The 24,646-nt window shown below is 38.3% G+C and overlaps 2 protein-coding genes across 12 annotated transcripts in view; one reads left to right on the forward strand and one right to left on the reverse strand.

Annotated features, from left to right (window-relative positions):
- NFAT5 (nuclear factor of activated T cells 5) overlaps positions 1–13,022 on the forward strand; it is a gene marked incomplete at its 5' end in the record, with an annotated part of 220,110 nt that extends 207,088 nt beyond the window's left edge. For all 11 annotated transcript variants that reach the window (XM_082436144.1, XM_082436147.1, XM_082436148.1 and 8 more), the window contains 4 exons: positions 303–451; positions 1,268–3,770; positions 4,428–4,671; positions 5,121–13,022. In XM_082436144.1, the coding sequence (XP_082292270.1) occupies positions 303–451; positions 1,268–3,770; positions 4,428–4,663 (2,888 nt within the window). In that variant the 3' untranslated portion in view covers positions 4,664–4,671; positions 5,121–13,022. The remainder of the gene's footprint in view (positions 1–302; positions 452–1,267; positions 3,771–4,427; positions 4,672–5,120) is intronic.
- Positions 13,023–18,588: 5,566 nt separating this feature from the next.
- NQO1 (NAD(P)H quinone dehydrogenase 1) lies at positions 18,589–22,559 on the reverse strand. The gene is given in 4 exon segments (XM_082436178.1): positions 18,589–19,178; positions 22,079–22,133; positions 22,212–22,374; positions 22,377–22,559. Coding segments are annotated over 4 exon segments (759 nt in total). The 5' UTR covers positions 22,509–22,559; the 3' UTR covers positions 18,589–18,769.
- Positions 22,560–24,646: the final 2,087 nt, after the last annotated feature.

Raw genomic sequence — 24,646 nt, forward strand, 5'->3', positions numbered from 1 at the left:
AAAAGAGGGAAGGCAGAGAATTCCCTGGTGGTCCAGTGGTTAGGACTCCGTGCTCTCACTGCCAAGGGGCCTGGGTTCAATCCCTGGTCAGGGAACCAAGATCCCACCTGCCGCGCAGCATGACCAAGAAAAAAAAAAAAAAGAGGGCACATTTTGATACACCAGTTTTGTATCTCATGCTACCATCATAGCATCAAAAAATAGACGTTTAAATCATGACTAATGTCAACACACAGTAGAATGAAATAGTTGATGATTTCAGTGATTTTAAATGTTTCTTTCTTTTTTTGATGTGTGTGCAGCAATGAAAACTGCTGGATGTAACTTAGATCAGGTAAATATTCTTCCTAATGCTCTGATCACTCCACTCATATCAAGCAGTGTGATTAAGAGTGAAGATGTTACTCCAATGGAAGTAACAGCAGAGAAAAGATCTTCCCCTATTTTTAAGGTGAGCTGCATTGACTAGTGCCCCACATGTTAACCTCAAATATAAAAATTGCTGTATTTTGAGTAGTTTGATTTCTTTTCCCCATATTTATGCTTTTTACTTCTCCTATTTCTTTTATATCTGTTTCTCTTCGGATTCACTTAATGAATTTTGCTTTGCAGAGTAATGATTTTTATATTCAAATAAAATAGCCTGCAAAGCAACTTCCAATGTACATTTTTTTTTAACATCTTTATTGGAGTATAATTGCTTTACAATAGTGTGTTAGTTTCTGCTGTATCACAAAGTGAATCAGCTATACGCCAATATACATTTTTGACAAGGGAGGAATTAATACATTAGCTAGACCTTTGTGATGTGTGGTATTAATGAAAGTACTGGTTTTAGCATTTTCAAAACTACAGACATTTTATTTCCTGTTCTCCACCAGTCTTTTCCTATAACTCCTTTTCCATTTTTCCTTTGTTCCCCCCTCCCAATAATGTTACCAGTGATCCACAAATGGAGATATTTTTAAATTGGCTATTAATTCATGAGCCATAGAATTATTGTGTTCTTACTCTCCAGCAGCTGATTATTCTTCTACTTCTACTTGTTTGACTATCTTTGCTTATAATACTTATTTAAAAATCCCGATGACAGTAAGACATAATGTTATCACTGAGAATCACAGTCTTACTCCTGTTTTCCAAATAATAATATAGAGGGGAAAATTGGCCCTGCATATGTTTTTATAATAATAATAATTTTTGAAGTATCATATGAGCTCATTTAATATTTATATGTACATGTTATTTGGCGATTTTTATTTTTTAGACTACAAAGACAGTTGGATCCACTCAACAAACATTAGAAAATATCTCTAACATAGCAGGAAATGGGTCTTTTTCATCATCATCATCATCTTCCCACTTACCTTCTGAAAACGAAAAGCAACAACAGATTCAGCCCAAGGCATACAACCCAGAGACCCTGACAACTATCCAAACACAGGACATTTCACAGCCTGGTACCTTTCCAGCAGTTTCTGCTTCTAGTCAGCTGCCCAACAGTGATGCACTACTGCAGCAGGCTACACAGTTTCAGACAAGAGAAACTCAGTCTAGAGAGGTATTACAGTCAGATGGTACAGTGGTTAATTTGTCACACCTGACTGAGGCATCACAGCAACAGCAGCAGTCACCACTACAAGAACAAGCACAGACTTTACAGCAGCAGATTTCATCAAATATTTTCCCATCACCAAATAGTGTGAGTCAGCAGCTACAGAATACAATTCAACAGCTGCAGGCAGGAAGTTTTACAGGCAGTACTACTAGTGGCAGCAATGGAAATGTTGACTTGGTCCAACAAGTTTTAGAGGCACAACAACAGTTATCTTCAGTTTTATTTTCTGCTCCAGATGGTAATGAGAATGTTCAAGAACAGCTTAGTGCAGACATTTTTCAACAAGTCAGTCAAATTCAAAATAGCGTAAGCCCTGGAATGTTTTCCTCAACAGAGCCAGCAGTCCATACCAGACCAGATAATTTAATAGCTGGAAGAGCTGAAAGTGTTCACCCACAGAATGAAAACACATTATCTAATCAACAACAGCAACAACAGCAACAGCAAGTGATGGAATCATCAGCTGCAATGGTGATAGAGATGCAACAGAGTATCTGCCAGGCAGCTGCCCAGATTCAGTCAGAGCTATTTCCTTCAACTGCTTCAGCAAGTGGAAACCTTCAGCAGTCTCCAGTTTACCAGCAGACTTCTCATATGATGAGTGCGTTATCAGCCAATGAGGACATGCAAATGCAATGTGAATTGTTTTCTTCTCCTCCTGCAGTTTCTGGTAATGAAACTGCTACAACCACCACACAGCAGGTTGCAACTCCTGGCACTACCATGTTTCAGACATCAAGTTCAGCAGATGGAGAAGAAACTGGAGCACAAGCAAAACAGATTCAGAACAGTGTCTTTCAGACCATGGTCCAAATGCAGCATAGTGGGGACAGTCAACCTCAAGTTAACCTTTTTTCATCTACGAAAAGTATGATAAGCGTTCAAAATAATGGTACCCAGCAGCAAGGTAATGGTTTATTCCAGCAAGGTAATGAGATGATGTCACTCCAATCAGGGAATTTTTTGCAGCAGTCTTCTCATTCACAGGCTCAACTCTTTCATCCTCAGAATCCTATTGCTGATGCTCAGAACCTTTCCCAGGAAACTCAAGGTTCTATTTTTCATAGTCCAAGTCCTATTGTCCACAGTCAGACTTCTACAACCTCCTCTGAACAAATGCAGCCTCCAATGTTTCACTCTCAAAATACCATGGCTGTGCTACAGGGATCTTCTGTTCCTCAAGACCAGCAGTCAGCCAACATATTTCTTTCCCAGAGTCCAATGAATAATCTTCAAACTAACACAGTAGCCCAAGAAGAACAGATTTCATTTTTTGCAGCTCAGAATTCAATTTCTCCACTTCAGTCAACATCAAACACTGAGCAGCAAGCTGCATTCCAACAGCAGGCTCCAATATCACACATCCAGACCCCTATGCTTTCCCAAGAACAGGCACAACCCTCCCAGCAAGGTCTATTTCAGCCTCAGGTTTCCCTGGGCTCCCTTCCTCCTAATCCAATGCCTCAAAACCAACAAGGAACAATCTTCCAGTCACAGCACTCAATGGTCGCCATCCAGAGTAACTCTGCATCCCAGGAGCAGCAGCAGCAGCAGCAGCAGCAACAGCAGCAACAGCAGCAGCAACAGCAGAGCATTTTATTCAGCAATCAGAATACCATGGCTCCAATGGCATCTCAGAAGCAGCCACCACCAAACATGATATTCAACCCAAGTCAAAATCCAATGGCTAATCAAGAGCAGCAGAACCAGTCAATTTTTCATCAACAAAATAATATGGCCCCAATGAATCAAGAACAGCAGCCCATGCAATTTCAGAACCAGCCTACAGTTTCCTCACTTCAGAACCCAGGCCCTGCCCAGTCCGAATCATCACAGACCTCCTTGTTCCATAGCTCTCCTCAGATTCAGTTGGTCCAAGGGTCACCCAGTTCTCAAGAGCAGCAAGTAACACTCTTCCTTTCTCCAGCATCCATGTCTGCATTGCAGAACAGTATAAACCAACAAGACATGCAACAGTCTCCCCTTTATTCCCCTCAGAACAACATGCCTGGAATCCAAGGAGCCACATCTTCACCTCAACCACAGGCTACTTTATTTCACAACACTACAGGAGGCACAATGAACCAACTACAAAATTCTCCTGGCTCTTCTCAGCAGACTTCAGGAATGTTCTTATTTGGCATTCAAAATAGTAAGAAACTCTTTCTAATTTCTCATTTCTTAAATGTTATTGGTCGAAATGGTCACATTATTATTACTAGAAGAAAGCACAACATAGTGGTTTTAAGAGCACAGATTGTAGTTAGACAGAATTGATTTCAAATCCCAGCTATACCACTTACAGACTGAGACCTTAGACAGGATATTTGACCTGCATGAGCCTCAATTTCCACATCTAAAGTGGTGGTAATATTACATACTTGAAAAGGATATTGGAAGGATTAAATGTGGTAACATATATAAATGTATGTGTTTGCCATTTTAAGATATAAACTTGAAAGGAAAATGAAGTAAGAATGACAGAAAATTTTTCAGCCAATTAAAGTAAGTAGTTTCCAGTGAGGTAGAAAACCATGTTTCTTTAAATGTTTATATAGCAAGGAAATTATATAGGACTTATGGTGATAACTAAGCATTGTTTATTTTTATACTGCTTAGAGGAAACCTAGGATGAATTCTACTACTGTTCAATGAAAACCTTTTTGGAGGCTGTCAGGTGCCTCGCTTTTAACTCTATAATGAGCAAACACAGTAATGAATTTACCCCAGCCACTAATAAATACCTTCTTATGAATCTTAACAGAAAATAACTAATCAGGTAGCTTCTCTATTTTAAATATCTCTGCAGACTGTAGTCAGCTTTTAACTTCTGGACCAGCTACATTGCCAGATCAGTTGATGGCCATAAGTCAGCCAGGCCAACCACAAAACGAGGGCCAGCCACCTGTGACAACACTTCTTTCTCAGCAAATGCCAGAGAATTCTCCACTGGCATCCTCTATAAACACCAATCAGAACATTGAAAAGATTGATTTGCTTGTTTCATTGCAAAACCAAGGGAACAACTTAACTGGCTCCTTTTAACTGGATATGTGAGTATTGCATTTTGGCTTCTTTCTTATTGAAAAGCATCAATAAATTTTATTATTCTTAGCAGATTTGAGTTAAGTAATAACACTGTTAGGACTCTGATCTTTTAAAATATGGCTTTCTCACAAGGTGGTACTTTTTTACCCTAAATAAATTACTCTGAATGATAGCTTAGGTCATATTGTTAATACTGGGCATTCCTTCTGGCTCTAAGCTTCTTTTCCTTGGAATGACAGAACATCTGATGAATGTACTATATATCAGATATAATTATGTCTCATATCTCTATTCCTCAGGAAATAAATATTGAATCTGAAAAGTCTGACAGTATAAATATGATAAAGTATCATTTGTAGTACTTTAATATACTTTGGGATCATTCAGGGCTACGGGAACTTTGTAAAGGCTTTCCCTCCCTATTGAGTTATATTAAACTTCTTCTTTTTTTTAGAAATTCCATGAAGAAAATCCTAATTTCAAGATACCCTGAGATCTTGTGATTCCATGAGGATTATTGAACTGTTACTTTAAAAAGAAAACAAAATATGAAAAACTGTGATTGAATAAATGGATGGATTTTACTCTGACTGCAAAAGAGCACACCTATGCTGCCTATTGCAGTGATTAACCACCATTGTTAACATCTTTTTATTTTATATTCCTAATAACAGTGATGACTGAGAATCTATTTGAGTTTCCAGCTGACAGAATTAATTGTTCCTATTTTCCTAGGCATTATTTCTTTAAAAATACAGTTTAAATTGATAAGCTGGATCACTCAGTTATTATTGCTATTAGAAAATAATTCATGTTTCATGTTTACTTTTGTTCTTCATTCAGATTTTCTTTCCTGCATTTAGTCAAGTAGTGGCTTTTGAAAAAGGAAAGTTCAAATCATAACTTAGGCTGTGATTTTTCAATATAAAAAGCACAGCTATTGGCCAAAGTGAAGCAATCTTTATTCAGTTTTTAATAGAGAAACTGAAGGGGTAACATTCTGACAGGTAAGCTGTATTAAGAGCTCTACACAGATAAGAGGACTCTTTATCACAGACAACACACTTACAAACTGGGAACAGCTGGAATGCTATTGATTTTATTTTTCAGAGAGTTGTTAATTCTCTGTGTTTCTGTTAAGGGTTTTAGCCATAACTGTGCGTAGAAAAATATAAACATCTTGCTCTATTTAAAAATGAAGGGGATAATATATGGTAAATTATGTTCTGATATCCTCCTACAATAGTTAAAACTGACAGAGTAATTCAAGTCTGTTTTCTTCTTATCCCAGTCTTGAACTGGTATTCCCTTTTTATGTTCAGCGATACTATTCTTCTCCTCTTCTTCACTTTATTTTAGACAATTAGTAATATACTACTAGCTTTGTGATCCTGTAGTAACTTAAATGAAAAGACCACTTTGATCTGGGGTAACCCAGCAACTCCTGCAGCACAGGCCGGGGGGTATCCTTTCAGGAATGAAGGGAGCTGACTCCTGAGAAACAAGAAACAATGCATTTTTTTTCCATGAACGGTGCTGTTCTGAAGTCTTCAAATTTTTCCCTCTAATAGGAAACAGTATAAATGTTAATCTGAAAAAAAAAGACAAACTAAAATTTCTTGAAACATCACTTCTCCCTGAGCTGCAGTGAGTGTAACTCACTTGTCACCTCAGTGCTTTACAGTTTGAAGTGGTCACTTACCTGATGGTTCCCACAAGCCTTAGGCTTTACAGGGTCATATCATTGACTTAATATGAAGAATTAATTTGTGTTACATCTATAGAGAGCAAAATAACACACTCCAGAACTTGCAGTTGTAGCATTAGTTATACAGATTTGGGTGTTCTCACCACCCATGGGATGCCTGCTTCTCTCTACAACCTGTTGTCTGGACACATGCTTATGTCTTACTCTCCTTCTGGCATGTAGAAAGCTGTTAATACAGTTTAAGGCCAAATTGTGTGTGGCTTCTATATGTAGATAAGATGTTTTGGCATTCTTGTCCGTTTCATTTATTTTTTAAGTGTACAAAAAAATAGCCTGTTAATTGTTTGTTGAAGGCTACAATTCTGCTTTTTATTTTTATTTTTTCTATCCAATACATTTAGCTGAACTTTGTGGAATTGTGGTGTTGGTTTTGTTTATACAGTCAGATTTTTCCCCCTTTTTGTGATGGTCTTCCTTAGTTCTTTGTGCTCTTCTTTAATTTGTTTTTTCTCTTTGTTCTCATTTATTCTTCCCTCCACCCCCAACCCTTTCTTTCTCTCTCTGATTGAGAGGCATTGAATTATGTTTTCAGTAGTACAGGCTTCTTGCCGATATGAAGGGAACTTTTCAGAAAGAGACCTACTCTGGGTCATTTAATTTTGAATACAGTTTTCAATCGTTCAAGTTTTGGATGGTTTATATCTAATGTGTGTTTCATTTTTTTGGAAAGCTATATTTTGTATTTAGGAAATGGTATACTATTTTGCTATTTGTACTGAGTGAGTACATTGGCATAAATATAGAAATTTATATATATACATATATATAAACTATTCTTTTTTTGCCACACATTTTTGTGGTAAATTTGTGAGTTTGTCTGATGTTCTACCACAACGTGGCGTCTGATAAAAGTGAGGGGGGGTTTGTTATGTCTCTATTGAGTATTTAAATATCTTTTGAAACAAATGACCTTTTCATCTGTGGCCATTCCATCAGGTGGTTCCTTGATGTGATTGGTGGGCTAAAGGCAGCTCACTGTGTGTTCGCTGGATCTTTCACTCAGCAAAACGTTAGAGTAAGGAAACCCATCCAGGCAGTTGTGTCAAGTGGAGTTTCACAAGAATGAGCCATTCAGTCTTTGCTCACTATATATTTAATATTTTATTATTGTTGTTATTGTTATTATTAATTGGCTTTCTGTATTCTATGCCTTTTATTTATAAAGACACTAAAAAAAAACCCATGTTTGGAATTTTAATAACATTTTCCCCATCTTGTAATATCCAGAGCTACTTTATAAATTCTCTAAACCAAAAGCATTTTCCTCAATATATCTCTCTCTCCCCACCCCATCAGGAAAATTTACCCAGTATAGTTCAGGGTATGAGAAGGACCACACAATCCAGTGCTTCAGTTTTAAAATGTAAAACTCTTAACTGCAGAGGGTTGACTCATGTCAGTAAGCTTATCCACTGGTATAAAAATAAGAAGTAGAAATAAAATGCTGTAAGTTTATTTCTGAGTTTTCTGAATTTTTTCCCAAGAGATTATACAGGAGACTCAGGAAGTCTATTTGTTCATCAAGTTCCAGTTAGAATGTTAACACTGCTGTATGGATAAAGTGGTGGCAAGAAGTCTGGCTTGGGTGCTGACTTCTGTTATTTAGCAAGAAGTTTATCATTGTAAAATGCTGATTGCCAATGCCAAGTCACCAGGGACCAATTTTCTGTTTTATAATATCTAAGTTTAGAACAGAACATACACCTGAACTGTAGTGGTTTGATTGGATGGAGGCAGAAAACCCAATTTTTATTTTCATAAGTTTTGTGGTTATTTGTACAAGGGCTGTGCTAAGATACCATATTCTTATTCAATAATGATGGATTTTTTTTTTTTTACATTGTTAAGTGTTCCTTACCCCTAAAAGGTCAATGTTAAGTATAGCGTTCAGAACATACTATTTGGTTACAAAAAGTGTTCGTCTTCTTATTGAAGAGTTAGCTTAGTGGTCAGTGGTTGATACTTGTGCTAATAATGCAGTTTCAAGATTACTGTTACAAGTTCTATCTACATACAGGAGAGACTCCATGAGCCAACAGAGGCCTTGGAAACAACAATTTATTAAATTTACTTACGGCAGAAGGACCTAAATAAACTATAAACCACATTTTATTCCTTTTTATTGTTACATTCAATTGTTCTTGCTTTTAGCAACTCACATTAATGCTTGGAGCTTACCTGTGTGTCTGCATGAGTGTGCGTGTGTGTGTGTGTGTGTGTTTTATTCCTTATTGTCATTCCATTATATATCCACACCAACATGGGAGAAAATAATTAGAAGTCATATTTTGCTTCTGAGCTTTATCATGTTACCTTACTCTAATTACAAATAGAGTATCATGTTGTTATCTAACCAATGCAAATCTGTTTTCGCCAGTCTCCCTAGAACAGGTTTTTAAAGGGCTTTGTTTATTATAGAAGCAGTATTAATGAGGGACCTTCCTTCCTTTCTTTTTTTTGTAATACTATATATGCTGTAGTTGGGAATTTCATTATAGTGCATTTCTTGCCCATCAGAACCTCAGTTAATCTGCCGAGGAAAAATTGTGTCAAAGGGAATGAGAAAAGAAGTTATATTTGAGTCCCTCCAGAACTAAGATAATAATTCCTTTTGACCATTTAAGCCATTATAAATGCTTATTTTGGAAAAGTGAAATCTGTTTAGATGCATCAACAATTATAGACCAGAAATTAAATGCTTTAATAATCAAAATCTCAAATTCAGCATGGTTTATAAATATTCACTAGGAGTAATTTGAGAATGTTTCATCTTTCTGGTGAGAATTTCTGTTCTAGTATCTGTTTTCCAGTTGATTTTTTTCTAATTAATTGAAAATTATATGAGACCTTTTAGCTTTACTCTGCTTCATGACCACAGGCTTCATCCCTAACCAAGACAGCCACATTATATCTGCATGCCTTTGGTTATATGGAGAGCCTTAATGAGAGAGAGAGAGACTGTATATAGTTCATCAGCTTTAGAATCTCACAACATGTATTAAAAAAAGGTTTTCTTCTCTGCTTATTTGTGTCACTAGAGCTATATCATGAAGATAATGTTCATACTGTAGTAAATATCAGAATAATACCTAGAATATCATTTGTGAATTGTCCCAGACCTCTAATTACTTCTTTAATCCCCATTTGTTTTCGTGTCATTCTAGCCTCATTTATTAATAAAATTCTATTTTTACTCCACTTTCTCTTTCAGGAAATTTTTTTAAATTAATATTTTATATCTAGATTAAATGCTTATGGAAAAGTGCCTTTTTACCATGTTAGTGCCCCTTTCTTGTAATTTCATTTTTCATTGTTGCCAAAAACACATAGCAAATGACTTTAATAGTCTCAACTTTCATTTTTTCTATTTAGTCATTCTTTTCTCCATTCTTGATCACAATAGAAACAACTTCATAACTTTCTAACGCCCTTTGGCATAAGAGGAACAGAAAAGATACATAACTAGAATTGTTTCTTTGAAGGAGGCTAAGTAAAAGATCACAAAATTATACTATTTAGCCTTTATAGAAATTAGCTAAATTTGTCTTCATCTTGACCAACTAATAATAGGTCTTATCTGAATGCTATCAAAAATTTTACTATATGTGAGACTATGTACACAAATGTGGATAGTTGTATTTCAGAGAGGAAGTGTTTGAAGCACCTTCTCTGATCTTTATTATAAGATGGGTGAAAATAAATCACTAACACATAGTTTAGGTAAAGCTTAGTAAGGTCAATTTTTCTAACCATACGGAGTCAAATAATTCATTATAGTGTACTTCTTGTCCATCAGAACTTTAGAAATCTGCCTATGAAAAGTAGTGTCAAAGGAAATGAAGTTGTATCTGAGTCCCTCCAGAACTAAAATAATTCCTTGCAGCCAAATACAGTTGGATTGAGTATCCCTCTGTTTTTTGTTAATTTTGCCTATGTTCCAGCTCCTTACCTTAGTGGTGGTGCCTGAAGAAAGAGCCATCAGCAACAAACAGGTCAGGAGAGTAGTAGCTTAGGGATAGAGCTGCTTTCCCCATGTGAGTATTTCCGTGACTGTTAGCGGCACTAAAGACTGCAAACCTTTATGCAATATTCTCAATACCCTAATGATATTATGCACTTTAATCATTCCAAAGAAGTCAGGAATGCTGTATAGTGATGATTCCTTCTTGATGAGTATATCTTAACTGTTTAGAATATTTATGTCCCTTTTTATTTTGGATAGCCAACTTGGTATGTTATGGGAATATTCTCTAAAATGTATAGTAGGACTTAAGACTTTGAAATGTAACTGACTATAAGGGGAAATTATTACACTTCAGAAAATCATTTTAGAAACATTAAAATGTTCAGCTTTCTAATTATATGTTTGAGAGTTAATTAAAACCAGCCCTCTTCCTATATTTTTTGTTTCATATTAATAGCATTATAGTATATAGTTTTCTACATATATAGGATGTATAAACCAATGGTTCTCAAAGTGTGGTCCTCAGCCCACCAGCCAACATCCGTATCACCTGGGAACTAGTTAAAAATGCAAAATCTTGGGCCTTATCCCAGACATAGTGAATCAGAAACTCTGGAGTGGGACTCAGCAATCTGTTTTTTAACAAGCCCTTCAGGTGATTCTGATACATGCTAAAGTTTGAGAACCACTGGTGTAAACTGTATACAGTAAGATCTAGAAAGGGCTTTTTATTCCCACTCACACAGACACAGTTATACATTGTTTTTAATGTAAATTCAGTTTAACCTGGTTATCTATAATCATTTATTGGCAATGATAATTTATTCTCAGTACTGCCTATAGAAATACAGTATATTTTATGTACATACACAATTAGTCTAGTTATTGATAATTCAGTTAACTTAGTTTGGCATTTTCATACCACTTACTAAAAAGTTTACATTAAATGACTGATTTAAATATATAGGTGCAATGTTCTGTGTTTATTTTAACTATTATGACAGTTAAGTAGCTAATACAATTGACGGGTGCTAAAGTCTCCTGTTTATCCATGAAATGGATACATTGTGGGCAGTGATAATAAAAGCTTTCTTTTCATTGCCTCTTACTTTACCAGCAGACCACAATTTTTGCCCAGCTAGACCAACTCTCAGAACAAAATTATTTGTCATTCCTTATATTTACATTTGTATCTGAGCTATTAAACAACATAGCTAGCCAGATCAACAAAGCACCTTATTTAATTTCTTTTTTTAATAGATAAATCTTCTTTTAAAATAGCTTGCTTTGTATGAGAATTGATGCACTAGAAATATAACTATCCTTGTAACTTATGCTTCAGACAAGATGTTAAACAAGACACTGTATTATTTAATTTGAGCATTTCTCCCTTCCCAGTTATATGCATCCTGTTAAATGTAAACTAACCATAAGATGAGTAGATTTATTCATTCATTTTAATCTCCCTGTATAATTCAGTACCTCCATAATTGTTGGTGTTTACAAATCACCAATTAATAAACTCATGTAAGAATAGTGAACATTTCAAAATGAAAATAATTGTATACTCACTTTATGAAAATCACCACTGCTGTCTTTGCTTAAAACTAGCGGTGGAAATACAAGTGGCTTACTCTGCAAACTTTGGTGCTGGAAATACATAGGCAAGCTGTTGGGAGATGCTCTAGCTACATTCCTCCTTTCTTGTTACCCTTCCCCTCTTCCCCACTTTATTGCATACTGTATTTGTGTATCCAAAGCATTATACCATACCACAATTCTGTTCAACTCTGACTTGTAATATTTCCTTTAAAGGCTCTGTGTTTAACCGTATCACCCTGTTTTGTTTTTTGTTTTTTCCAGAAGTAACTTGCCTGATTTGAAATAGTTTGTATTATTATTATTATTATTTTAGCTAACGAACCTCAGGACAGCGCGCACACACACACACACACACACACACACACACACACACACACACACACACACACACACACACACATCTCAGATGTTTGAGAGTGGCTTTGGAATCAGACTGTGTCCAATAAAGAACTGTCCTGCATGGAAGTGTTTATGACTTTCATAGCGACAAACTGATTCCAGTGATACTGAGCTAATTTCCTTCGATCTAATGAATGTATCTGCTCACCTTGTTCCCTTACACTGAATTGATAAGCTCCAAGTATTTATTACTTTTTTTTGACAATTTTTACTGGTTCATTCATTTCTTTTACTTAGTCTTTTAATGAATATACTACAGTTATGTTATTAACCTGTTCTCAAGTGGTTTAGCTACCATTCTGCCATTTAATTTTTTAATTTAATTTTATTTGCTTGAGCACACTGATCAACCACTGAACTGCCTTCTTCCATTGTCCTGCAATGATGTAAGTAAGGGTTACATTTTTGTGTATATGGCTTTCATAGTTGGGATTTCAGAGCACTGACACCAGATATTTTCAGTTTATTCTCTGAGGGAATTTCATTTGCATCTATGTTTTTAGCTATCTGTGATAACTTGTTAAATATTAAAAAGATATTTTGCTTCTATTGGAACATTTGTATACTTGCAACTATATTTCTGTAAACAGCTGCAGTCAAAAATAAAACATTGAAAGTTTTCATTTTGTAGTAGTTAACTGTCTTTTTTCCTCAGATTTTATGAATGAAGTCATATCCGTGAATGTCAGTTTTGAGCGACATGAGTATGTGATTGAACTTAAAAAATCAGTAGGAAAAGGTATGAAATATAGAAATATTTTTGAATAGTTACATTGTACCAGGCAGTGTACCAAGTGACTTAGTGTAATAGAATTTTTATTTGTTTTACTTAGTTTAAATGTTTCATGTTTAGTAAAACAATATATACATGTGGTGACAAATCTTGTATTATGGAGATACTTTTGATGAAAACCAAGTCTCTCCAGCCCTCAGTCCCACATCCAGAGGCAATCTCTTTTTATTTTTCTGTAAGTAATTTACATCTATATATATCAGAATGTGGTACATATATCACTAGTGGTACCCAAAATGATTTCAGGTGATACGTGGGTAAACATTATTTTTAAACATATATATATAAGGTTTGGATGTACATTAGAAAAATATATAATGTGTCTACTTACTAGACTGTGGGGAAATGTGAGTCAAAGACAAATACTAAATAAATACTAATACAGGTGATACATGAATATCATGTATGTGATATGTAAATAACTGAAGCTTCAGAAGCACTGCTTTAAACAGTATGCTTATACCTTCTTATCAAATATAGACAGTGTCTGTTGATTCTGTGAAAGTGACTGAATTTTTTAACACATCCAAATGTATATATCTAAATGAATTGTCACTTTAGGAGTTTAAAGTGACAACAATGCTGCCATTGTTCTAAATATGTTTAAAAGTTGTCTTTTGGCATTTATTGACTTCAGCAGCACTGGAAAGGAGTAATAACCAAATGAAATTGGGCTTCCCTGGTGGAGCAGTGGTTAGGAATCCACCTGCAATGCAGGGGACACGGGTTCGAGCCCTGGTCCGGGAAGATCCCACATGCCGCGGAGCAGCTAAGCCCTCGTGCCACAACTACTGCAGCCCGCGCGCCTAGAGCCCGTGCTCCGCAACAAGAGAAGCCACCGCAACGAGAAGCCCGCGCACCGCAATGAAGAGTAGCCCCCGCTCACCGCAACTAGAGAAAGCTCGCGCATAGCAACGAAGACCCAATGCAGCCAAAAATAAATAAATAAATTTATTTTTTAAAAAAAACCAAATGAAATTAAATAAGTATAAATATCAAAAGTACTGGGGTCCAAAAAACAGCATATGTGGGCAAAAGACTGATCCGAAAATGGGACTGCGTATGAGTGGCTGCCGGAAAGGCTGATGCAATCCTGGGTTACATAATTTAAGTTACAGTGTGCAGAACAAGGGAGATAGCTGTCCTGCTTTACTCCAAGCTGGTAAGAGTCCTGCTGTATTGTCTTGTGAGGAGCAGACAATTCTCAGCAGCCATATAATTAGGCCTGTAAAAGAACCGAACATCATTTATCCCTGCTCAGGACACAGAGGGACTCTGGAAGTATAAAAGAAGCTATAGTTTCTCGACAGCAACACTTAATGGTCTTTCTCTCAGGAAGACAATTGATTACTACTCTTGTGCTCTTTCATGTTGTCATTGTCCCTGCCTGTATAGTATTTAAAGCATACGCTCTTTTTTTTTTTTTAATAAATTTATTTACTTTTGGCTGCGTTGGGTCTAAGTTGCTGTGCGCGGGCTTTCTCTATTTGCGGCGAGCGGGCGCTACTCTTCATTGTGGTGCGCGGGCTTCTCATTGTGGTGGCTTCTCTTGTTGCGGATCACGGGCTCTAGGCACGCGGGCTCTAGGGCGCATGGGCTCAGTAGTTGTGGCTTGGGGGCTGTAGAGCGCAGGCTCAGTAGTTGTGGCACACGGCCTTAGTTGTTCCGAGGCACGTGGGATCTTCCTGGACCAGGGCTCGAACCCGTGTCCCCTGCATTGGCAGGCGGATTCTTAACCACTGCGCCGCCAGGGAAGTCCAAAAGCATAGGCTCTTGAGTTTGCCTGCTTGGGTGAAGTTCTGGCTCCTATACCTACTGTTTAACCTCTCCATTCCTCAATTTCTTTATTTATAAAGTGGAAAGAAAAATGAATGATCCTCTTAGGGTTGTTACAAGAATTAAGTAAATTAATCAGTGTAAAACTACTTAGTTCCTGGCACACAGGAGCTATGTGCCTAATAAGTGTACCAGTCCTGTTGCTACTTTGCTCTTCTGCCTCTGGTGCACTGGATCCATATCCTTTTGCTTTTTCAAATACATGCTCCTGTTCCTTTAATTGTCCTCTTTCTTTTTTTAATTTTTAATTTAATTTTTATTTTATATTGGATTATAGTTGATTTTATGTTGTGTTTCAGGTGTACAGCAAAGTGATTCAGTTATACGTATACATATATAATTGTCCTCTTTCTCCAGCATCAAAACCTTTCTCTCTGAGTCATACCCACTGGTATATAAATTTTCTGTAATGTCCCTCATCTCTTAAAAATATGAAACAATTTTCTTTGACCACACATTCCCCCATACATACTATTTCCACTTTCTCTCCTTTCATTCATCCTCTTGAACCCATTCCAATCAGGTTTTATCACCCTGCTCTACTGAAATAGCTCATCAGCATCACCAATGGCCACCCAAAAGTCAATTCTGAGGGCTGTTTCACTCAGTTTATCAACAGTATATGACACTCTTTGAAACACTTTCTTCACTTGGCTTTCAGGACACCGCACTCATCTCTCCTGCTTCACTGGCCTTTTCCATTCTCGTCTTCTTGACCTACTAACATTGGAGAACCCTAGAAGTCAATCATCAGATCTCTTCTCTATCATAACTCAATTTTTAGGTGCACTCATCCAGTCAGATTGCTTTAATAGATTATGTGTTGAATATTTCCAAATGTATATCTCCAGCCATAAGTTCTTTAACTCCAGGTTCCTACTATCGAACTATCTACTTGACAGTCTTAACAGGCATCTCAGAAATAACATGTCTGAAGTGAAATTTTGATTCTCCCCTTCCCACTCCCAACTTCTGCTTCCAGTACTCTTTCCAGATTCTTCCCCATCTGAGCAAATGGAATCTCCATTCTTCCAGTTGTTTAAGCCAAAATACCTTTGAGGGTTGGTTGGTTGGTTTTTTGACCTTGATCCAATCCATCATCAAATCCTGTTACTCTGACCTTTGAAATACTTCCAGAATCCAACCACTTCTCAATACATCTATTGCTATCACTTTGATCCAAAGCATTTGTTGCCTAGATTGTCATAACAGCTTCCCAACAATTCTCCCTGCTTCTATCATTGCCCCTTATACTTGATTCTTCACATACCAGCCAGATTTAAACATAAGTCATATGTTACACCTCTGCTCAAAACCCTCTAGTGACTTCCTATCTCTACATTTCACAATGCTTGTAATGCCCTTTGTGGTCTGATTCCAGCTTTGTGTCTGACCTATCCCTCTCTTGCTTTCTGTGCTTTAGTCACACTAACTTCCTTGCTCTCCCTAAAGCATACTGATCATGCTGCTGCCTCATGGGTTTGCACTCACATCACTCCTGGCATGCTCTTCCTTCAGGGACCTACATGTATCACTCTCTCACTTTATCAGGGCTTTGCCCAAATATAACCTTATAGGAGAGATCTTTCTTGACCACCCTGTATAAAACTCGTATCCCATCTCTAACCCTCTTACCCTGCTCTTCCTTCCTAGCGTTTATCACCACCTGACTGACATTTGTTCTTCTATCATTCTTTACTAGAATGCAAACTTCATGAGGCTAGGTTTTTTGTCTGCTGTATTCCCAGTGCCTAGAAGAATGCCTGGCCCATTGATTAGATAAATCAGAATAAATCAGGCAAATCAGAATAAATATTGCTCCTTGGCATTTATTTATTGCATTCTGTGTTTTTCTTGATTTCTATACCACTCTCTTTCCTGGATCTCCTTAAATGTCCTTTAAATTCCCTGAGAGAATCTTAGTAGGTTCCCTTGCCATTCAGAATGAAGCAGCCCTATTGGGCAAGCTGTCAAGCCAAGTCACCATATAGGCTTCTGGCCACAATTTATCACTGAATCCTCTGATCGCTTCTTCCCCAGTAGATTCCACTTTTGCCTGAATGCCTGTGTCACTAGCTTCTCTGAAACCAGTGAGTGTGGGTCTGTTTTGTAGAAATGGATTTTATTTATTTCATTTGGAACTTTTAGAAACTTACATAAAACTGCAGTGAAGATGAAGGCAACAGTAAATATTTTCAGATGTTTTCAAACTGAAGCACCCAGCCATCTGCCATTGTGGATATTGTGGAAAGAATACCCAGTGCCTGCTGGCATCTGGCACATGAGGTTCTCCAGCCTGACACCATTATTTCCTTGGCAGGTAAGAGGCTGTTCCCAGTTTCATGCAACCTTGCTTTGCATCATTTTCTCATGTTTTCTTTCTATGCACCACAAGAGGGTGTTCTTTCATCATTTTCTACTTAAGCTATACCAACAGTGAGTAGAGATGCACCTCAATCATTTAAATAGGAAGTTAGAATGTTACGCCAAAATTGTTCACCAAAGTTAATGAAACTCTAGGCTTACAATTTTGTCCCTAAATTCATGAAACCAAAACACATCCTTAAAAGGCAAGTCATTAGTTTAGCAATGATACAGGAAAAACTTCCAGAAGGTTAGTTATATGGATCTGAAATAAAGTACTGTTTGTGGCAAGCTGTTTTTAGGTACTGGGAGTACTGTTTCCTTTTATGAATTCATTCATTGTAGCAGATGTAGTGTTTAGAGGTGTTGGTTTATTTGCAGACATTAAATTAGAAGATTGAAGTAAAGAGGTTTTTTTTAGCTTTTCATTTCAAGGTGTCTGTGTGCACTGTATAGAAACAACAGAAGCTGAAGGAGAATGACACTCATATTAGGCATAATAGTCATTGTGTAGTAATTAAAGCCAATATATATCACAAACAAGCAGAGAGTAGTAATTACTAAACAAGTCCCTTAGGTCAGACAGATTTCGTCATTTCTTTCTCTGAGCAATTCCCTTCTGCCATAAACCACAGAGAGGTAATTAAAAGAAAAATAGATCATTGAGGAGTTGAATGCTCTCTAGCCAGATTTATTCCTAAAAATGTATCTCTAAAGAGAGGAATTAAATTGTGTAGAGGACCTTAAAGAATACTGTCTGGAATCTTTCTACACCTTTCTCTCTGGCTTTACGTCCTAAGCCTGAGAGGCCTTTTGAGCCTAATCAGATTTTGCCACGATAGCAGTTGGTTACATTTGGGACTTCCCTGGTGGCGTAGTGGTTAAGAATCCGCCTGCCAATGCAGGGGACATGGGTTCGAGCCGTGGTCCGGGAAGATCCCATGTGCTGCGGAGCAACTAAGCCCATGCGCCACTACTAAGCCTGCGCTCTAGAGCCCACGTGCCACAACTACTGAGCCTGCGTGCCACAACTACTGAAGCCCACGCACCTAGGGCCCGTGCTGCACAAGAGAAGCCACTGCAATGAGAAGCCCGTGCACCGCAACGAAGAGTAGCCCCCACTCGCTGCAACTAGAGAAAGCCCACACGCAGCAACGAAGACCCAACGCAGCCATAAATAAATTAATTAATTAAAAAAAAAAACAGAATCGGTTATGTTTAACAAAACTATACAAAAATGTATGAATATAGTCTGTTCTATCCATTCCTTGTGGAAAAAGAAAAACACAAATCTTAAAAACTAAAGCAAGTCAAGGAACCCCAAGAAAGAAATCTAGATTTGGCTATATTTTAGAAGGAAATCAAGTCTTGTGAGTCTTATTTTCTGGCTTTGATCTGGTTGTCCGTCGGGATGGACTTGCCCAAGTGATGGCCCACTGAAAGGCCAAATTTCTTATTTTTCTGTTCATCCTGTACCTCCTTTTTCATTAAGAATCCTGCCTGGAAGTTTAGGTCAAAGAGGCTACTTGGAGCAAAATACAGTGGCATCTCATCCCAAATATTCTCCTGGCGTTTCTTCCATCCTTCCAGGATCTGAATTCGGACATCCTCGGGAGTGTGCCCAGTGCTATTTGTCAGTTGAGATTCCAAGACTTGGAAGCCACAGAAATGCAGAGTGCCACTCTGAGGATACACAAAGCACAGAAGTGAGTCACAGATCAAACCCCACAGACCTTGTACCATATACAAACAACAAAAGTTAATCTCGGTTTCCCAACAGAATACCCTGATGTGGAGGCCTGAGGCACCCTGGAAAATTAGTTCATAGCTCCACCCTCTCACCTTGTGCTTTCTGTACCTAGTTGTTACCTATTTTAACCTATTCAGCTGTGCTCTTCTTTGAATGAAGAAAACCTTGAAACTGTGCCAGCCTGGCATTCTCTGCCAAAAGTGCCCGAAGTTCTATTACCTAAGGGTGAGTTTCAGCTTCTTGGCAGCTGACCCTTGCCAAGGCATGCACATGTGCATTTCTCTGCCTTCCCACATTACTAGACAAGTCTTAATAAATTATTCTTACCATTTATTCTCCAATGTTAATATTAATTCCCTAATCCTATAGGTGGCCCCTTTTGTTAATATTTATTTATTTATTTGGTTTCGCTGGGTCTTAGTTGCAGCAGGCGGGCTCCTTAGTTGCGGCATACACACCCTTAGTTGCGGCATGCATGTGGGATCTAGTTCCCCGACCAGAGATCGAATCCAGGCCCCCTGCATTGGGAGCGCAGAGTCTTAACCACTGCACCACCAGGGAAGTCCCTCCAAGAACAACTTGAGAGAGTAAACTTTTAATACCCGGCAAACCAACCAATTCTGTTTCAGCCCTGACTGTAGAACATTCACAAGGGACCAAATCTACTTGCCTAAACAACCTGCACATTTATCCTAAAAGCTGCAGATCTGGCCCCTCACAATTGGAGTCTCATAAATGTGAGAATGTGAGAAGCTACTAGAGATAACTCAAGCCCCTCTTTTTACTGATGAGGCAAATTACTGTCAGATTCAGGGTGAGAATACAGGTTTCATTCTCAGTCGTGTCCTAAAACTCTACTTCCTTATCCCCTTTCCTGTAGGTCAACCACCCTTCAAAGAGAGAACTATCAAGTCTTAAAAATTTTTTCTCTGTCCTAGTTTTGTTTTTTAACCTCTGGGCATGTTCCTGTTGTCATTGCCTTTAAGTGAGTCAAGGAAAAGAAGAAATACTGGTATGTCCTTGCTTAGCTTTTACCAGGACAAGAGGCCCAATAGGTCTTCCTCATGGCAATTCCCTGATGAACTTAAGTCACACTGATCATTTGTTTGCATATGTGAGTGGTTCTGTTTATTCTAAATGATAGGATTTTAAATCCGTGAGCACAAGGTACAGGTTTCATATTTTTGAAAGCACACCCACAAAAGCAAGCTCTTGGGAAAATATTGATTTAGGCAACACACACTGAAGCCAACTTTGCCTGCAATCCTTGCTGTTCAGACTTTGCTGCCAAACGTGATTTCATAGAAGCAAATCTTATTGCATGTGGCTTTCTTCACACCCACCCAATATTTGTATTTTTAGGCAGAAACAGGAGTGTCAAGTTGACTGACCAAGGACAATAATTTTCTTTTCTTTAAAATTTTCTTTTCTTGAATGTGCTAACTCCTCCAGAAGGGATGACGGGTCCTGAAGAAAGTTTGCCCCTCGGTGACATCATGGGCAGCAGCTAAGCACCCTAAGTCTTCTATTTTGGGGGTGTTCCCCATCTGACCTCTTTGTCCTCTGTCCCACAGTTCCCCCTGCAGTGGTTTGGAATCCCTGCCATCCTGAAAGGCTGGTTTGAGCGAGTGCTCATAGGGGAGTTTGCTTACTCGTATGCTGCCGTGTATGACAAGGGACCTTTCCGGGTAGGTTGATGGTTCTGCTTTTTCTAACACCTGGATTCTAGGTAGATTCTGTCCTGAGGCAGAGTTTTGAGCACAATTAGATACCAAAATCAGGCTCCAGGTCCCTTTGGGAGAGATGCACGTCTCTCCCAAAATTTTTAATAGATATTTTTATAGATATTTTGACATGATGTTCAGGATTTTCTTTAAAATACTCCAGGAAAAAACAGGGGTGAGGGGATACTGAGAGTTAAAGCTGGATGGTGGATGCATCATTTTACTATTTTCTCTTCTTTATGTATGTTTGAAATTGTCCATAATAAAAAAGTCAGTCTGTCTTCATTTTCCAGACACCCAAAACTATACAAGAAACATTTTGAGACCTCCTGGATTTCAAGCCTAGATACATGCCTAGCAGTGTGGGGAGATAGATAGAAAAACAACAAATAACTCCACCTAGACACCAGCAGTCAGCACTGATTTTGTGTTACCATGACAACCTTCACCTGATTTGCCACACCCAGGAGTATGGAATCCTGGGCCTGCCCCTCTGTGTACCATCTTCCAGGCTGGTACTTCTGCAGAGTCATACTGTGAGGCTCAGAGGAGCCAATGTATGAAGTAACATAAACAGCAGATGGGAGGGGGACCTTTGTGTTCTTTACCCTGGGGCTGTTTCATTAACTTCCTGTCACCAAGGAGATGTGGAAAGTAATGACTTTTCTTTTACAGAATAAGAAGGCAGTGCTTCCCATCTCCACTGGTGGCAGTGGCTCCATGTACTCTCTGCAGGGTATCCACGGGGACATGAATATCATTCTCTGCCCAATTCAGGTATCTCGTTTTCAGTGACCCTTCAGGGGAATTAATTAATTGAACTTTCTATGGAGTCCAAATCCTCCAGATAGCAGCTCCACAAACTATTTTCAGGATGCTTATGGAGACGGGGCGGGGGAGAATTGCAAACTTGAGTGATTCCACAAGAAATAACTAACTGAAGAAAAAGATTAAACATACTGGGGAAAAAAAGCTCAAGACTCACATGTCATCTCTACCATCACAGTCATATTTTCAAAGAGTAATAATACAGCCGGATTCACGACATCTGTAAATCTGTGTAATACTGGGCCTTTGAAGTAATCACCCTTCTCTACAGAGAATGCGGTCAAGTGGATGTTAACTTTCCTAAGATTACATAGCTAATTAGGTGCCAGGTCTAGGACAAAAAGAACGCAAGTGTCCCAACACCCCTTTTGATGTCTTAACCACACCTGAAAAATCACAAGGTCTGTGGCTTGCAGCTTCTTTTGTTCGGCCACAATATCTGGGCTCAAAAAACAATAAAAAAACAAAAAAATTAAAAATTAAAAAAAGAAGAAAAAAAAAGAGAAAAAAAAAATATCTGGGCTCAGACAGCCTTCTTTATAAGCTAGAACAGACTCGGCAGGATACTGAGAGTTCCCGGGGTCCTCCAGTTTACCTGCAGAGAGGAAAAAGAGAGGCTGACGCCAGAGGGGCCAAGGCGGGGCCAGAGAACCCACAGGTGAGAAGTTCCACAAAGACCTAATTGAAGGGGAGAGCTGCTCCCACCTGTGATGTTGTTTCTGGAGATGACGGGATTGAAGTTCATGGCATATAGGTCCGACACAGTGACCTCCCATCCTTTCCTCTTCAAAGCCTCTACGGCGGCCTCCTTCATGGCATAGTTGAAGGATGTCCTCTCTGAGTGGGCCAGTAGGATCAGTGCTTTTCTAACTATTTAGACACACACAAGGCACATGGAGAAAATCAGTCACCAACCAGCAAAGCTCCGGCTACAGGGGAGCCCAGCTGGGATCCATAATGGAAGCCGTGACTTTGTTAGACATTGGGTTATGCAATCCATCCACTGCATCAAAAACTATATTTTCTCCTTACAAGTACCAGCAATCAAAGGAGGCATTTTAACTCACTGGGAAAACAGTAGCTAATTTAATAAATGGTGTTGGCATCCTTAAGCAGCCATCTGCATGAAAATAAAATTATCCCCTTAGAAAACTAATGTAAGGTGTTAGAAGTCAGTATAGCAGTTACCCTCCATCAGGGGATAGTGACTGGAAGGGGACAAATGGGCTTTTGGGGTGCTGGCCGTATTCTGTTTCTTGATCTGGGTGCAGATTACACAAGTGTGTGTTCAATTTGTGAAAATTCACTTAGAACTTGTGTGCTTTTCAGCGTGTCTATTGTATTAAAGTTTTGGGTTTTAACTATCCCACTAACACACCACATACAGCAACAATTTGCTGGCAGATTAAAGATCTACATTTAAAAAAATGAAACTATTAGAATAGTATGAGATAGGGAACCCTCTTGCACTGTTGGTGGGAATGTAAATTGATAACAGCCACTATGGAGAACAGTATGGAGGTTCCTTAAAAAACTAAAAATAGAATTACCATATGATCCAGCAATCCCACTACTGGGCATATACCCAGAGAAAACCATAATTCAGAAAGACACATGTACCCCAATGTTCATTGCAGCACTATTTACAATAGCCAGGTCATGGAAGCAACCTAAATGCCCATCAACAGACGAATGGATAAAGAAGATGTGGTACATATATACAATGGAATATTACTCAGCCATAAAAAGGAACAAAATTAGGTCATTTGTTGAGACGTGGATGGATCTAGAAACTGTCATACAGAGTCAAGTAAGTCAGAAAGAGAAAAACAAATATCGTATATTAACGCATATATGTGGAACCTAGAAAAATGGTACAGATGAACCGGCATGCAGGGCAGAAATTGAAACACAGATGTAGAGAACAAACGTATGGACATCAAGGGGGGAAAGCGGCGGTGGGTGGTGGTGGTGGTGTGATTGGGCGATTGGGATTGACATGTATACACTGATGTGGATAAAATTGATGACTAATAAGAACCTGCTGTATAAAAAAGTAAATAGGGGCTTCCCTGGTGGCGCAGTGGTTGAGAGTCTGCCTGCCAATGCAGGGGACATAGGTTCGAGCCCTGGTCTGGGAGGATCCCACATGCCGCGGAGCGACTAGGCCCGTGAGCCACAATTGCTGAGCCTGTGCGTCTGGAGCCTGTGCTCCGCAACAGGAGAGGCTGCGATAGTGAGAGGCCCGCGCACCGTGATGAAGAGTGGCCCCCACTTGCCGCAACTGGAGGAAGCCCTCGCGCGGAGGTGAAGACCCAGCACAGCCAAAAGTAAATTAAAAAAAAAAAGAAAAAAAAAAAAAAGTAAATAAAATAAAATTCAAAAATTCAAAAAAAAAAGAAAAAGAAAACAACAACCCACCAAAAAAAACAGAATAGTATAGGATGCTTTGTGCACTCTGTTGCTTTATGTCTCTTTTTTTTTTATGTCTCATTTTTAATTGAACATTAAGGGACTGCAGTATTTTAATCATAACTCTTGCCAATATCTTTATCTAGAGGCCTGTTGCCATTTTTGTCTTTTATGAAATTTTTGTTGCCAAGTAAGGCAGGATTACATTTTTCCCTTCCAGACTGAGTTGGTGTAGTGTATTCTTGGTTGTCAAAATACTCATAGCTTTGGGACTTTGAAATGGTAGATATTCGTGATGTGTGAAAAAGCATGATACATAACTGTATGGTCTTATTTACATAAAAATGGATGCTTAGTTGTGTAGCTACCTACATAAATGAGACCTAGAAGGACACATCAAACGGTAAACTATTTGTGATTATGGATAACTTTGTTTGTTGCTTCTAATGTTTTTTGGTTTCCTATTATGCACATGTTAACTTTTAAGACATAAATGTTATTTTAAAAACCTTAAAAAAAAAAAAGAATAGTATGGGATGA

The sequence above is a fragment of the Balaenoptera physalus genome (assembly GCF_965194825.1).
Source record: "Balaenoptera physalus genome assembly, chromosome: 19".
Taxonomy (NCBI): domain Eukaryota; kingdom Metazoa; phylum Chordata; class Mammalia; order Artiodactyla; family Balaenopteridae; genus Balaenoptera; species Balaenoptera physalus.